This window comes from Trachypithecus francoisi, unplaced genomic scaffold, assembly GCF_009764315.1.
Source record: "Trachypithecus francoisi isolate TF-2019V2 unplaced genomic scaffold, Tfra_2.0 Lachesis_group7, whole genome shotgun sequence".
In the NCBI taxonomy this organism is placed as follows: domain Eukaryota; kingdom Metazoa; phylum Chordata; class Mammalia; order Primates; family Cercopithecidae; genus Trachypithecus; species Trachypithecus francoisi.
Window position 1 is genome coordinate 96,678,741 of NW_022681472.1, and position 13,312 is coordinate 96,692,052.

The window sequence follows — 13,312 nt, forward strand, 5'->3', positions numbered from 1 at the left end:
CCACTCATCCACTCATCCACCTGTCCATCCAGCCATCTGTCCATCCACCCACACGTCCCATCTGTCCATCCTTCCATCTACTAACCCACCTGCTCATCTATCTTTCCATTCATCTACCTGCCCATCCACCCAACATTCAGCTATTCATAAATTTATTCACCCACCCAACCAGTTATGAATTCATCCCTCCATCTTCCCATCCATCCTATCCTCTCACCATCTGTCCAGTCATCCAGCATTCAATGGTGTTTGAATAAGGGAGGGACCAGGCCTGGACTGCGGTTCTGAGGTGTGAAAGGGAATGGGAGGATAGCGGAGGTGGGGTATAGGGTGAACTGGGGCATTATTTAGGCTTTGGACAGTGCTTCAGGAGGCATGAAGAGGCCAAGTCATGTGTGCAGGGTTCTCTGCTGAAAGCTTCACTATATCTACACCACTTGATACCCTCAAGTTCTTGGAGCAGAGACTCCCTCTGGTCGTCACCCTCAGGACTGCTGTTGGTGGAGGGACATGGGATCTGCTGGAGCCTGACCCCATCTGGGCTGACCCACCCCTGCCTGTCTGAGCCCAGGGCTGGCAGTCACCTGCACTGTAGGCCTCCGCCATGAACATCCCGTGCTCCTGTGGCATCAGTGCGGCCTGGCTGCTCTGCGACTTATGAAGCAGGATGGTGGTGGGGTGTGACCATCTGTCCCTGCAGGTAGAGCCCTGGGGTGCCTTCATGTAAGATGAGTCCTTCGTGGATGTGGAGACAGGGAGGGAGATTCTGAAATGGAGGAGGGACCCTGGGTGTCAGCGTCTGAACGTGTGTGTGTATTTCTGCGTTAGTACAGGGGGTGCTGAGCGCAGCACTGGCTTCCATCGGGCTCAGCTACGTCTTTCCATGTGTTTGTCCTTCCATTCAATGGACTGGCTGGGCCCTGGGAGGAGGGCAGGAGTCTCGAGGCCTCAGGGGCACTGTTGAGTAGGCAGCATCACCTGTAGGCCTGGTGAGGCCTGGCCTCCCAGCAAGTGTCAGGTTCTGAGGTTGAGTTCGAGACAGACATGGCTGGTGGGACGTTGCAGGGTTCAGAGTATGGCATCCCTAGCTCAGGCTCTTGACTTGAGAGAGCCAATCTCATTCTGACCACATGTGAGACTGCTCCTGTCACCCAGACATCACTGGTGAAGTCCCCGAGGGGAGCAGGGGAGCTGCAGGAGCAGTGAGAACAGAGCAAGGGAGGATGCAGGGGCCTCCAAGGAAGGCCTCCCCTCCTTCCTCCAAGCTGGCCTCTGCCTTCTCCTCCTCTCCTTCCTCTTCTCTTGCAAACGTGGGGAAAGCACTATCTCAGGCTGTGTTAGTGGCCGTAAGGGGCCAAAAGAGACCATGTCCTTCCATTCAGGGATGCTGCCCAAGCCTGGTCCCCCATCACAACTCCTGCCCATGGGCTCCTGGGGCAGGAACAGGCTCCTGCTCCACCCACTTCCTGACTTATTCATTTGTTCACTCTCAGTACCCACTTCCCAGGTGCCTACCATGGGTGGGACATGTTCTAGGCTCCTGAGATGCATCAATGAATGAGATAAAGTCAGCAAATCAAATCAGTGAATTCTGTGGTATATCAGAAGACAGTTCGTCTCTCAATATTTTACCCATTCCTTTGTCCTACCATGGGAGGGATGCATGTCAGATCATGCCACTCAAAATCTACCCATATGCCTCCCATTTCACTCAGAGTAAAACCCAAAGTCCTGAAAATGACATATAAGACACTGATGCTTCCATCCATGAGGGTGTAACAAGGACCAGCTTCACCCTCCTGTCTTAAACAACTCAAAAATTGGAAAAATATACAAAACCATGATTATCAGACATCAGACAACAGCAGCACAGGACGAAGATCCCTGAAAATGGAAAACCAGCAAGGTGAGCCCAGCATGGCCACAGCCAGCTGCCTGGGAAGTTTCCAGTTTGCAGTGCAGGGAGGGGGAGCCCAATAAAGTCCAGTACTCTCTCTGAGTTGAGGAAGTGGATGTGAAAGTCTGGGGGAGCCAAAGTGGCTGGAGTTTGCTGGGAAGAGTCACAGGAGAGAGCTGCACAAGGAGGAGATAGAGTTCTGGTGCTTTGCAGGGGATCCCCTGCATTCCCCGTCTTCATCTGAGCTCAATACATTTGAGAAAAGAACCACAAAGCTCCAAAAGGGGTAGGAGGAACAATCTTTGGAACTCACACAGGGCTAGGGAGAGTTCCTTTTCTCATCAGCAAGAGTGGAAAACCTGGTAATTCCCAGGGCATTAGGTAGAGTGTTAATGGTATGACCTCAGTAACGGGGGAAAAAAATCTGCCCTAAACAACAATGCTTTGGCTCTTCCTACTAAAGCTTTAAAATCAAAGCCTCAAAGGAATCAAACTTTTCAAGTAATTTAATTGTGTTAAAGAACAAACCTGAAGAATATTTAAAAAGTACAGGAATATCCAGTACCCAACAAGGCAAAATTCACAATGTCTAGCATCCAATCAAAAATTTGCTAGGCGTGGAAAGAAACGAACAACAACAACAACAACAAAACAAAACAAAACAAAAAAATCCCTAATGAGAAGAAAAATCAATTAATTTAAACAAACACAGAAATGATATAATTAGTAGACAAGGACATTAAAACAGTTATAAGGCTGGTGCAAAAGTAATTGTGATTTTTGCCATTACTGTTAATAATATATTTCTCATGTTCAGCATGGTAGAGCAAAACATAAGCATGGTAAGGAGAGACATGGGAAATATAAAACAATGAAGAATACATTTCATATTATGAATACACTAGTTTAGCAGGAGATTAGACAATGTAGAAGCAAAGATGAGTGAACCTGGAGACACAGCAATAGAAACTATCGAAAAATGAAACATATAGAGAAAAAAGACTGGAAAAAATAAAACAGAGCATTAGTGAGATGTGGGACAACATCACATGGCATTTTTATGTGGAATTTGCATCCCCACAGGAGAAGGAAAGGGAAAGAAAACATATTTGAGGAAATAATACCTAAACATTTTACAAATTTGATGAAAACTATAAATCCACAGATCCAGGAAATTCAACGAAATCCAAGCAAAAGAAATACAAAGAAAACTACATGAAGACACATTGAAATAATATTGCCCCAAACCAATTATAAGAGCAAATCTTAAAAACAGCCATAGAAAAAAGACACATGAAAGGAATGAAAAATGAGAACACAGTTCTTGTTGAAATCAGTGCAAGCCAAGAGATAGTAGCGCAACAATTTAAAGCCCTGAAAGAAAACACAAAACGAAACAACAACCTGCCAAGCTGGAATTCCATACCTAGAGAAAATATCTTTAGAAACGGAAGGTGATATAAAAACACTTTTCATGTACACAAAAACCAGAAGAAGTTATCATCAGGAGTCCTGTACTACAAAAAATGTTTGAGAAAGTCTTCCAGACAGAAGGAAAATGGCAACAGATGGAAATAGAAAACTATGCAAAAGAATAACGAGCACTGGAAATGGGAAAAATGTAGGTAAATAGAATTTTATTTATTTATTTATTTATTTATTTTTTGAGACAGAGTCTCACTCTGTAGCCCAGGCTGGAGTACAGTGGCGCGATCTCCGCTCACTGCAAGCTCCGCCTCCCGGGTTCATGCCATTCTCCTGCCTCAGCCTCCTGAGTAGCTGGGACTGCAGGCGCCCGCCACCACGCCCGGCTAATTTTTTTTGTATTTTTAGTAGAGAGGGGGTTTCACCGTGGTCTCGATCTCCTGACCTTGTGATCCACCCGCCTCGGCCTCCCAAAGTGCTGGGATTACAGGCGTGAGCCACCACGCCCGGCCAATTTTTTTATTTTTAAAATTTAAAGTAAAAATAATAATGCATTGTGGGTTTATAACAAATATAGAAGTAAAATATATAACAATAATAGCACAAAAGCCAGGAGGGGGAAATGAAAACAAAATGTTGGAAGATGCTTATACTTTAATTTTACTTGAAGGTATAATTTCACTTGAAGGTAGACTGAGATAAGTTAACATGTGTACTAGAAACCCAAAAGCAATGACTAAATAATAAAATGACACAAAACAAAATATGTGTGGCTAGCAAGTCCACAAAGGAGAGAAAGTGGAGTCATAAAAAATACCCAATGCAAATAAAGGCAGAAGAAGAGAAAAACATTGCGCAAAAAGAGATGAGACAAAGAGAAAACAAGTTGCAAGATGGTAGACTAAAACCAAATCATATCAATAGTTGTATTAAATATAAATGATTAAAGCACCACAATCAAATAGCAGAGATTGTCAAATTGAACAAAAAAGCAAGAGCCAAGTGTACACTGCCTATACAAAATCCACTTGAAATATAGCAGATACCAATCAATCAAAAGTAAAAGGATGGAAAACGATATGTCATGCTAACACTGTGTGGTTATATTAACATCAGGCAAAGTATATTTTAGAGTAAATAACAGGGATAAAGAGAAAGAGTTCACTAATCAAGGAGATATAAAAATCTTAAATGTTTATGCATCTAGTCACAGAACTTCAAAACACATAAAGCAAAGAAGTTAGAGCTGGAAGGAAAAACAGACAAGTCAACAATCTTAGTTGAAAATTTCAATACCCATCTATAGATAACTGATAAAATAAGTCGACAGGTAATCAGTAAGAATATAAAAGGCTCAAACAATTATTAACCAACATAACTGAATTGACATTTATAGAACTCTGACATTTATAGAACCACAAAAGAATAAACTTTATTTTCAAATACACATGGTACATTGACCAAGGCAGACTATATTCCGTGCCATAAAAAGTCTTAGCAAGTTGGGAAAGATTCAGATCCAACAAAACATGATATCTGACCCCATGAAATTAAATTGGAAATCAGTAACAGAAAGATAGGTGGAAAATACCTAAGTATTGGGAAACTAAACAACATACTTTTAAATAATCCATAGGTAAAGAAGAAATAAATGGTAATGAAAGTAAAAGGTATCTTGAACAAAACGGAAGTGAAAACACAGCATATCAAAATTCCTGGGGTGCAGCATTAAAACACCTGTATTAGAAAAGAATGAAGGTCTGAAATCAGCTTGTAACTGAATAAATTAGGAAAAAACCCAGCATATTAAACTCAAGAAAAAACGTAGAGCAAAAATTAATGAATAGAAAATAACAAAGAATAGAGAAAATCAATGAAACCAGTAGGTGATTTTTTTTGAAAAGATGAAAACATTGATAAACCACTAGCAGGATTTATTAGGGCAAAAAAGTGAAAACACAGATTATTAACATCAATAAGAGTGGGTACATCATTATAGGTTCTACAGACATTAAAAGAATAATGAAGGGATATTCTGAATAACTTTGTGCCAATAAACTTGGTGACATAGATGAAATGGACTCATTTCTTAGAGTCATAAAATACCAACGCTTACTCAAGAATTAAATAACAAGAATAACCCTATATTATGAAAATTGAATGTGTAGTTGAAAACTGTCCCACAAAGAAAATTTTAGGCTGTGTTGGCTTCACTCTTGAATTCTATCAAGTGTTTCAGGAAGAAATAATACAAATACTACAAACTCTTCCACAAAATTGAAGAGGAGGGAAAACTTCTCAACCATTCCATGAGGCAAAACCTGACACCAAAACTAGATAAAGATATTGGAAATAAAGAAAACTACAGCCTAATATCTTCCATGAACAGACACAAACTTTCTTAACAAAACAATTCAAAGTATACAGAAAAACTTATCCATCGTCTCCTAGTGGGGCTTATCCTGGGAATACAAGGCTAGCTAAATATTTGAAAATCAGTCAGTGTAATTCACTAGATTGACTGACTAAGGAAAGAAAATATAATGATCTCAATAGATGCAGAGAAACATTTGGTAAAACTAAACATCTATTCAAAAATAAACATAAAAACTTCCTCAAGCTGATAAAGAGTATCTATAAAAATCCTACAGCTAATATCATACTTTATGGTAAAAGGCTGAATATTTTTCCACATGACTGGGAATGAGGCAAGAAGTCTGCTCTTACCCCTCTCATTCAACATTAGACTGTGGACTTAATCAATGTAAGAAGTCAAGAAAAAGGAATAAAAGTCATACAGCCTGGAAAAGAAGAAGCAAACTATTTTTATTTGTAGAAGGCATTATTGTACAAGTGGAAAATTCCAAATCTACAGAAAAGCCTACTAGAACTAAAAAATAAGTTCAGCAAATTTACAAATTGTAAGGTCAATAAAAAATATTCATATTTATGCATACTGGCAATGAACAATTGGGAACTGAAATAAAAAAGGTACCATGTACACTAGCACCAAAAATCATGAGTTATTTAGGCATAAATCTAACAACAATTGCAAGGTCTATATACTGTAAACTACAAAATATTGATAAAATAAATCAAGAAGATAAATAGATATACCATGTTCATGGATTGGAAGACTCAATATTGTTGAGATGTTAATTTTTTCTAACTTTATCTAAATATTCAACGCAATTTCAATAAAAACCCCAGCAGGAATTTTTTTGGTAGTAACCAACAAGCTGTTTCTAAAATTCATATGGGAAGGTAAAGAAACTAGGATAGTCAAAATAATTTTGAAGAAGAACCAAATTGGAGGACCATTACCAATGTCAAGACTATAGTAATCAAGGCAATGTAATATTGATAGAAGCCCATAAATATAAATATGTGTAACAGAACATGGATTCCAGAAAAAGGCCCACACATATAAGGTCAATTGATTCTTTTTGTTTTGTTTTGTTTAGAGATAGGGTCTCACTCTGTTGCTCAGGCTGGAGTATAGTGGTGTGGTCATAGCTCACTGCAGTCTTGAACTCCTGGACTCAAGCAATTCTCCTGCCTCAGCCTCCTGAGTAGTTGGGACTACAGATGCATGCCACTGTGCCTGGCTTCAGCTGATTTTTGATAAGGGTGCAAGAGCAACTCTATTAAAAAAGCATTCAACAGATGGTGCTGAAATAATTGGATAGACACATGCAAAAAATAACCCCTAATCCATTCCTCAAATCGTATGTAAAAATTTACTCAAAAAGATCAAAAAGACCCAAAAGTAAGACCTAAACTTCTAAAACTTTCAGAAGAAAATACAGGAGGAAATCTTTATGATCTTGGGTTAGACAAAGATTTCTTAGATGTGACACCAAAAGCACTATATAAAAGAAGAAATGATAAATTTGATTTCATAAAAATTAAAAACTTCTGCTTTTTGAAAGATACGTGAAACTTGTTGGAATCAAAATGGAGTCACTGTGTTAAAACTCTGATAAATGGGGCTGGAGGAAGCCATAAAGGAATGGGTCTCATGCACAAATGCCTGACAGCAAGAACTATCACAGAAGACTCTGCAAAACCCACAACTTTGCACAAAGGCCAATTGCAACCTTACACACACACACAAATACTTCTGTGAGTTTGTCTACCCAGAAAACTGTCTTTGCAACGTAGGACTCACCCCACCCTTGTTACTGACGCTTGTAGCCAAGAATTATTATTTCAGAACAACTTACATAATCAATCATTTTAATTTTGCCTTTAAAAACTTACCCTTGCCCCAGCCTTGAATAGGCATGTGGTTTACTATGGCACACGTATTACTATTGCCATGTCTATTCCTGAATAAATATCACTTTCTTTTAGAGATCCCCTCTGTCTTTATTTTATTTTTGTTTTCTAGAGAGAAAGCTGCCCAGGCTGGAGTGCAGTGGCACAATCATAGCTCATTCATTGTAGCCTCGAACTCCTAGGCTCAAGAGATGATGCTGCCTCAGCCTCCCAAGTAGCTAGGACTACAGTTGCAAGCCACTTTGTCTGCCTATTTTTAAATTTTTTTTACTCTAGAGGCAGGGTCTCTGTATATTGCTCAGGCTGGTCTTGAACTCCTGGGCTCAAATGATCCTCCTGCTTCCACCTGCCAAAGTGATGGGATTACAGGCATGAGCCACTGCACCTGGTCCCCCTCTCTTTTATTTAGATTAAGGGATATGCATTAAGAAATGAGCAGCTGTAGACTTGGAGGCAGTATTTGCAAATCACATATCTGATAAGGGACTATCTCCAGAATATGGAAGGAACTCTCAAAACAAAACAAAGCAAAGCAGCCTAAGAAAACACAGGCAGCAGACTGGGACAAGGCTTCAGAGGAGGCAGACGGATGGCAAAGAAGCACCTGAAAAGCACTCACCATTCCTCATGAGGGAAACCAACTAACACCACAGTGAACTATCACCACACGTCTACTGAAACGGCTACAATCAGAGACACTGGAAATACCAAGTGCTGGTGAGGTTGCGGAATAGCTCTGGGCTTCCATGCACTGCTGGTGGGAATGCACAGTGCCATAGCCCTCTTGGAAGGTAGCCTGGTAGTTGCTAATAAAGTCAATGTACACTTACCAAACAGCTCAGCTACCCACTCCTAGGCATTCACTCAAGCGAAACGACTACTGACTAAAATATATACACAAACATTCATACTGGCTTTATTTATGAGGTCTCCACATGGAAATAATCCAAATGTCCTTCACCCTGGGAATGCATAAACAAACCATGTCACATTCACAGTAAAGTTACTCAGCAACAAGAGAGGTGAATCACTGATAATCACGAAAACACGGATGCTCCAGGAGGGAAACCGGACTCCACAAGCTACATGTGGTGTCATTTCACTTTTATGACATTCTGAAAAAGGTGAAACTACAGACAGAAAGCAGGTCAGTGGTTCCCAAGGACTGGGAGTTGGAGAGAGTTCACCTCCAAGGGACAGGAGGGAGTGTCTGGGAGGCGGAGCTGTCTGGGGGTCATGTACCCACTGCCATATTTTGTTTGTGATGGTGGGTCCATGACTATCTACATTTATCAAAATTTGAGAGCTATAAGCTAAAAATAGTGAATTTTATCATCTGTAAACATACTGTAATGGAAAAGAAAAAAGACACATAAGAGCAAAGGTGGTCTCTCTGCCCTTATTTCCTTCCGCTCTCCCTTGCCTATTCCACCGCGGTGGTGGGGCGCTCCCACCACTGGGAGCACGTTTACCTCTGGACCTTCGCGTGGCCACTCTTTCCGTCTGGGAACACCTTTCCTCCAGATGGCTGCCTGGCTCAGTCCCTCACCTGATTTTAGTCTTTGCTCAGTTGTCACCTTCTTGAAGAACTGATTTAAAATCCACACCCCACACTTCCTCCTCCCCATCCTCTCTTTTTTCCACGTCCCTTTTTGCCCTGTAACATCATATCCTTTACTTTCCTGCTTCTGGTCTCACTGGCAGTCTCCCTCCCTGGAAGGTAAGGCATGAGGACAGGGTCTTTATCTCTTTTGTTCACAGCAGTATCCCCGACACCTAGAACACCTGGTCCACGCAGCAGGTGCCCAGCAAATACTGGCGGAATGAATGGAGTGCTTCATAGCAGGGGATGTGTCCAGAGCCACCACCGGCCCAGTCCTGACCTTGGACATGGCACTGTGACAGCCCTCCCATCTCTCCAGGATCCAGTCTGTCCCCTGCAATCATCACACCAGATCCAGCTTCCCAAACGCCTTCTGGTGGACCCTGTGAGGCTCTGCTTCCCTGGCCCCTCTGCCCAGAGTATGTCTCCTTCTCCGCCTTTCTTTCTGTCCCCTTGCCAGAGCTGTAGGTGGACACCCACCAGTCTTCTCCATCCCATAACTGCATCGTAAGGTTGGGGTTGCCTGAGAAGCTGCATTTCTGCGCATCTGAGCTTTGCAGTAGGAAGAGCTCCAGAGCCTGCGTCCTGGAGATCACATGTTCTGGCATCTCTTGGCATCTCAGGGCCAGGGCAGCTCTGGGGAGGCCCTCAAACCCTGCCGTCTTGACCTTGAGAGGTCAACACACAGTTTATCCCTTCTGGAAGCTGCCTCCTTCCTGTGGCCTCTCCGAAAACTAGCCAGTTCCCTCATCCTGGAAAGGGTGACCTTCCAGACACACCTGGCTGGGGCCGACTCTGGGCGTGGGAGTGAGGATCCTGTTGGAGCTAGAGCCCGGCTTCCCCCAGGCACAGCAGTGGCCACAGCACGGGCCGCAGGCACCAGCGAGGCCCGTCCCTTGCCCCTCTAAACCCACATCACAGCCCCTGTGGCTTCCAGAGCTAAATGTATTTTTAAAGATAGATAAACGATGTGAACACACTATTAGCAAACATCTGCAGAGGAGCACTCTTGGCTTAGCAACAGAAGCTATGGCAGAGAAGGGAGGCCTGACAACATTCAAACCGGGACTGCGAAGGCTGGAAATGCCTGAGTTCACAGGCAGGTACCGAGACACTCCCAGAACATTCACCAGCGTGGACTGCAACTGGGAAGCCTACTCTGAACCCATGGCTTGGCTGTGGGCCCCAGCCCGGGTAGATGAGTGTCTGTACAGCAGAACCTGCTTTGGGTCCCTATAGAGGGAGCAGGTGAGGCACTGGGCTGGGGACCAGACAGCTCTGACTTGCCTGTCAGACACAGGAAGGTAGAGATGCCCTTTATGTCTGTCCAGGTCCCTGGGACACTGGGGCACCCTGGGGACCCTGGAAGGCTGTGGAGGAACCTTCCTTTATTCATGTACCTTAAATCCCTGCAGAAACACTTGCTGTGATATCATCTCCATTGTGCTGAATAGAAGCCGAGGCTCAGAGAAACAGGTGGACAGTCTGTCCATCCAGTCACTGACCCGTTCACACAGCCTGCAGGCACTGCTGGTGACACAGGCCATGGTCCCTCTGGCCCTCACAGGTGCAGGCTATGTGGGCAAGGCTCTCACTCCAGTTTAAACTTCTGCCCTCCTGGCCTCTTCTCCTCCAACCTGATCCCCACTCCAACCCCGGCAGGCTGCTCCTGGGGGCAGGACCCTTCTTCCTCAGCACTGGGGCCCCTGGATGGCCTGCAGGGAGGATCCCCTGACAGATAAGGCTGAGTACTGGTCGGGGTCAGAGGGTCCCTGCTGGTGCTGAGCTGACCTGGAGTTTTGGGACACGGCTGACGACATTCTACCCGTCGGGGTGCGGCTATGTGGCCTTTCAGAACACTGCCCGTCCATGGTTGGGGCGCAGTGCAGAGACCCACAGGAACCCACCACTAGCTCTGGCCTCACGCCTGTGGGCTGGCCCTGTCTCTGGCACTGACCCTCCCCCGCCCTGGCAGGCCTGACCTCACCCCTGAGGTCACAATGGTTCCAGTGTCCACAGCGTCCTTTCTAGGGTCTGTGTTGTGGGGACAGCAGGCATGCGTGTGTGCCTGTGTTTGTGCGTGCGTGCTCAGACGTGTCCTCAAGGGGTCCCGGCCCTGCCCCTTCCTTCTCTGGGCCTCAGTTGTCTCCTGGGAGACCCGTGGATGATCTGGCCTGGGCTATTTGTTTGCGAAGTCCAGGTCCCTGTGCGGGTGACAGGTCCCGGGACTGGAGCTGTGACTTCCCCTCTGGGCCTGAGTCTGAACACCTGCGATGTGCTGGGCTCCCCTCTGGGTGCTGGTGCTTGACTCCTCTGGGATCCTCTCCAGTGGAAGGAACTAGGAGCGGGGACAGCCTGGGAGCTCAGCCTGTGGGGCTGGGCAGGCTGTCCTGAATCAAATCCATTCCCCTCTCTGCTGACCGCGTGCCCGGGAACCTCGCCGCGCCTCACAGTGCACTCCTCCCCATCTGTAACACTGGAGCAGGACCGAGGGTCAGAGTGGCCGCTTTCTCCTCTAGCGGCCTGGGCCTCTCCCTGCTCACCGCCCCGGGATTGGGGCGGAGCTCAGAGACGGCCAGGAGCCAGTGACTGGTCACACTGGTGGAAATGAGTATCAAACTCAAGTCCCTAGATCCAAGTCTAGCGTGAGGACGAGTCCCCTGGACCAGTGGCACCCCCTTCCTCCCCGCCGCCGGCTCCGCGACCCGGCCTCCCGCGCGGCCGGCAGATGGCGCTGCGGGTCCAGGCAGGACTCGCGCGGCGGGAGGGCACGGCCTGAACCGGGGGCCTGTGAGAGGCACACGTGCCACTCAGCCCACGCGCTCTCCCCGCCGCACCCTCCCTCCAGCCAGAGACCCGCAGACAGGGCGTCATCAGTAGGGGTGCCTGGCATCCCACCGTCTTAGACCTGGGGCTGCAGGCACTACACCCTGGGAGCAGTGACTGCCTGAGGGCGCCACGTGGGTCCCACCACCAAGCCTTTGCATAGGCTGTTCCCCCTCCTGCTATTCGCCTGCAATGAGGAAGGGCCGGACTCAATGAGGAAGGGGCAGCTTCCTAGCCTCTCCGGCTCCTTCCCTCTGTCCCTGCCCAACTCCCTGGGGTTCCTAGGCTGCAGCCAGGTTTGAGGCTTTGTGCAGTGCTTTCCTCCTGGAATGCGCCCTGCCCCACACTTTCCTAAAGAAAGAGCATTTTTGCCCTTTCCTATCTGTCCTTGGAGACTCCCACCCAGGTCACCTCCTTGGGGAAGCCATCCCTGATTTCTTTGGGCTCCCATAGCATTTATTCTCGATATGGTTTGTTCAACCGTGCTGGGCCTGACTGGGTGGCGGGACGATGGGGGCTGTGCTTTGACTGGAGGTGACAGGAGGGGCCAGGTGGACACCCATGCTCCTCGTTCAGCTGGGTCCCACTACCAGTTCCCCTGGCTGCTGCCCCAAGGCCTGACTCCTTGAAGTTCCCTTTCCAGGAGACAGTGGCCCTGTTTGACCAGTGGACACCCCCACAGAAGACGTAAACGTAAGGCCTGAAGCTGTAAAACTCCTAGAGAAAAACAGGGGAAATGCTGTTTGACATGGGTCTTGGCAATGAGTTTTTGGATATGAAGCCAAAGCACAGGCGAAAAAGCAAAAATAGACAAGTGGGACGACACCAAACTCAAAAGCTTCTGCACAGCGAAGGAAACAACAAAATGGAAAGCAGCCTGTGGAATGGGAGGAAATATTTGCAAACCCTCTCTCTGATAAGGGGTTAACATCCAAGATATATAAGGAACTGCTGTCACTCAATAGCAGAAAACCCAATCAGCCAATGAAGAAGTGGGTAATGAATCGACATTTATCCAAAGAAGACAAATAATCAACTGGTATATAAAAAGGTGCCCATCACTAATCACCAGGACATGCAAATCAAAGCCACAGTGAGATCGCTTTGCACCTGTTAGGATGGCTGGCATCAAAAAGACAAGATGGCAAGTGTTGGCCGGGGTGTGGAGAAAGGGAACCCTTGTACCCTGTTGGTGGGAATGTAAAATGGTGCAACCAATATAGGAAACAGCACGGAGGTTCCTCGGAAAACTAAAGATAGACCTGCCATCTGATCCAGCA

The 13,312-nt window shown here is 45.8% G+C and overlaps 1 protein-coding gene across 1 annotated transcript in view; it reads right to left on the reverse strand.

Annotated features, from left to right (window-relative positions):
- LOC117079088 (maestro heat-like repeat family member 5) overlaps positions 1–11,163 on the reverse strand; it is a 71,150-nt gene extending 59,987 nt beyond the window's left edge. The window contains 2 exon segments of the mRNA XM_033202703.1: positions 585–766; positions 10,998–11,163. Of these exon segments, the coding sequence (XP_033058594.1) occupies positions 585–766; positions 10,998–11,077 (262 nt within the window). The 5' untranslated portion in view covers positions 11,078–11,163.
- Positions 11,164–13,312: the final 2,149 nt, after the last annotated feature.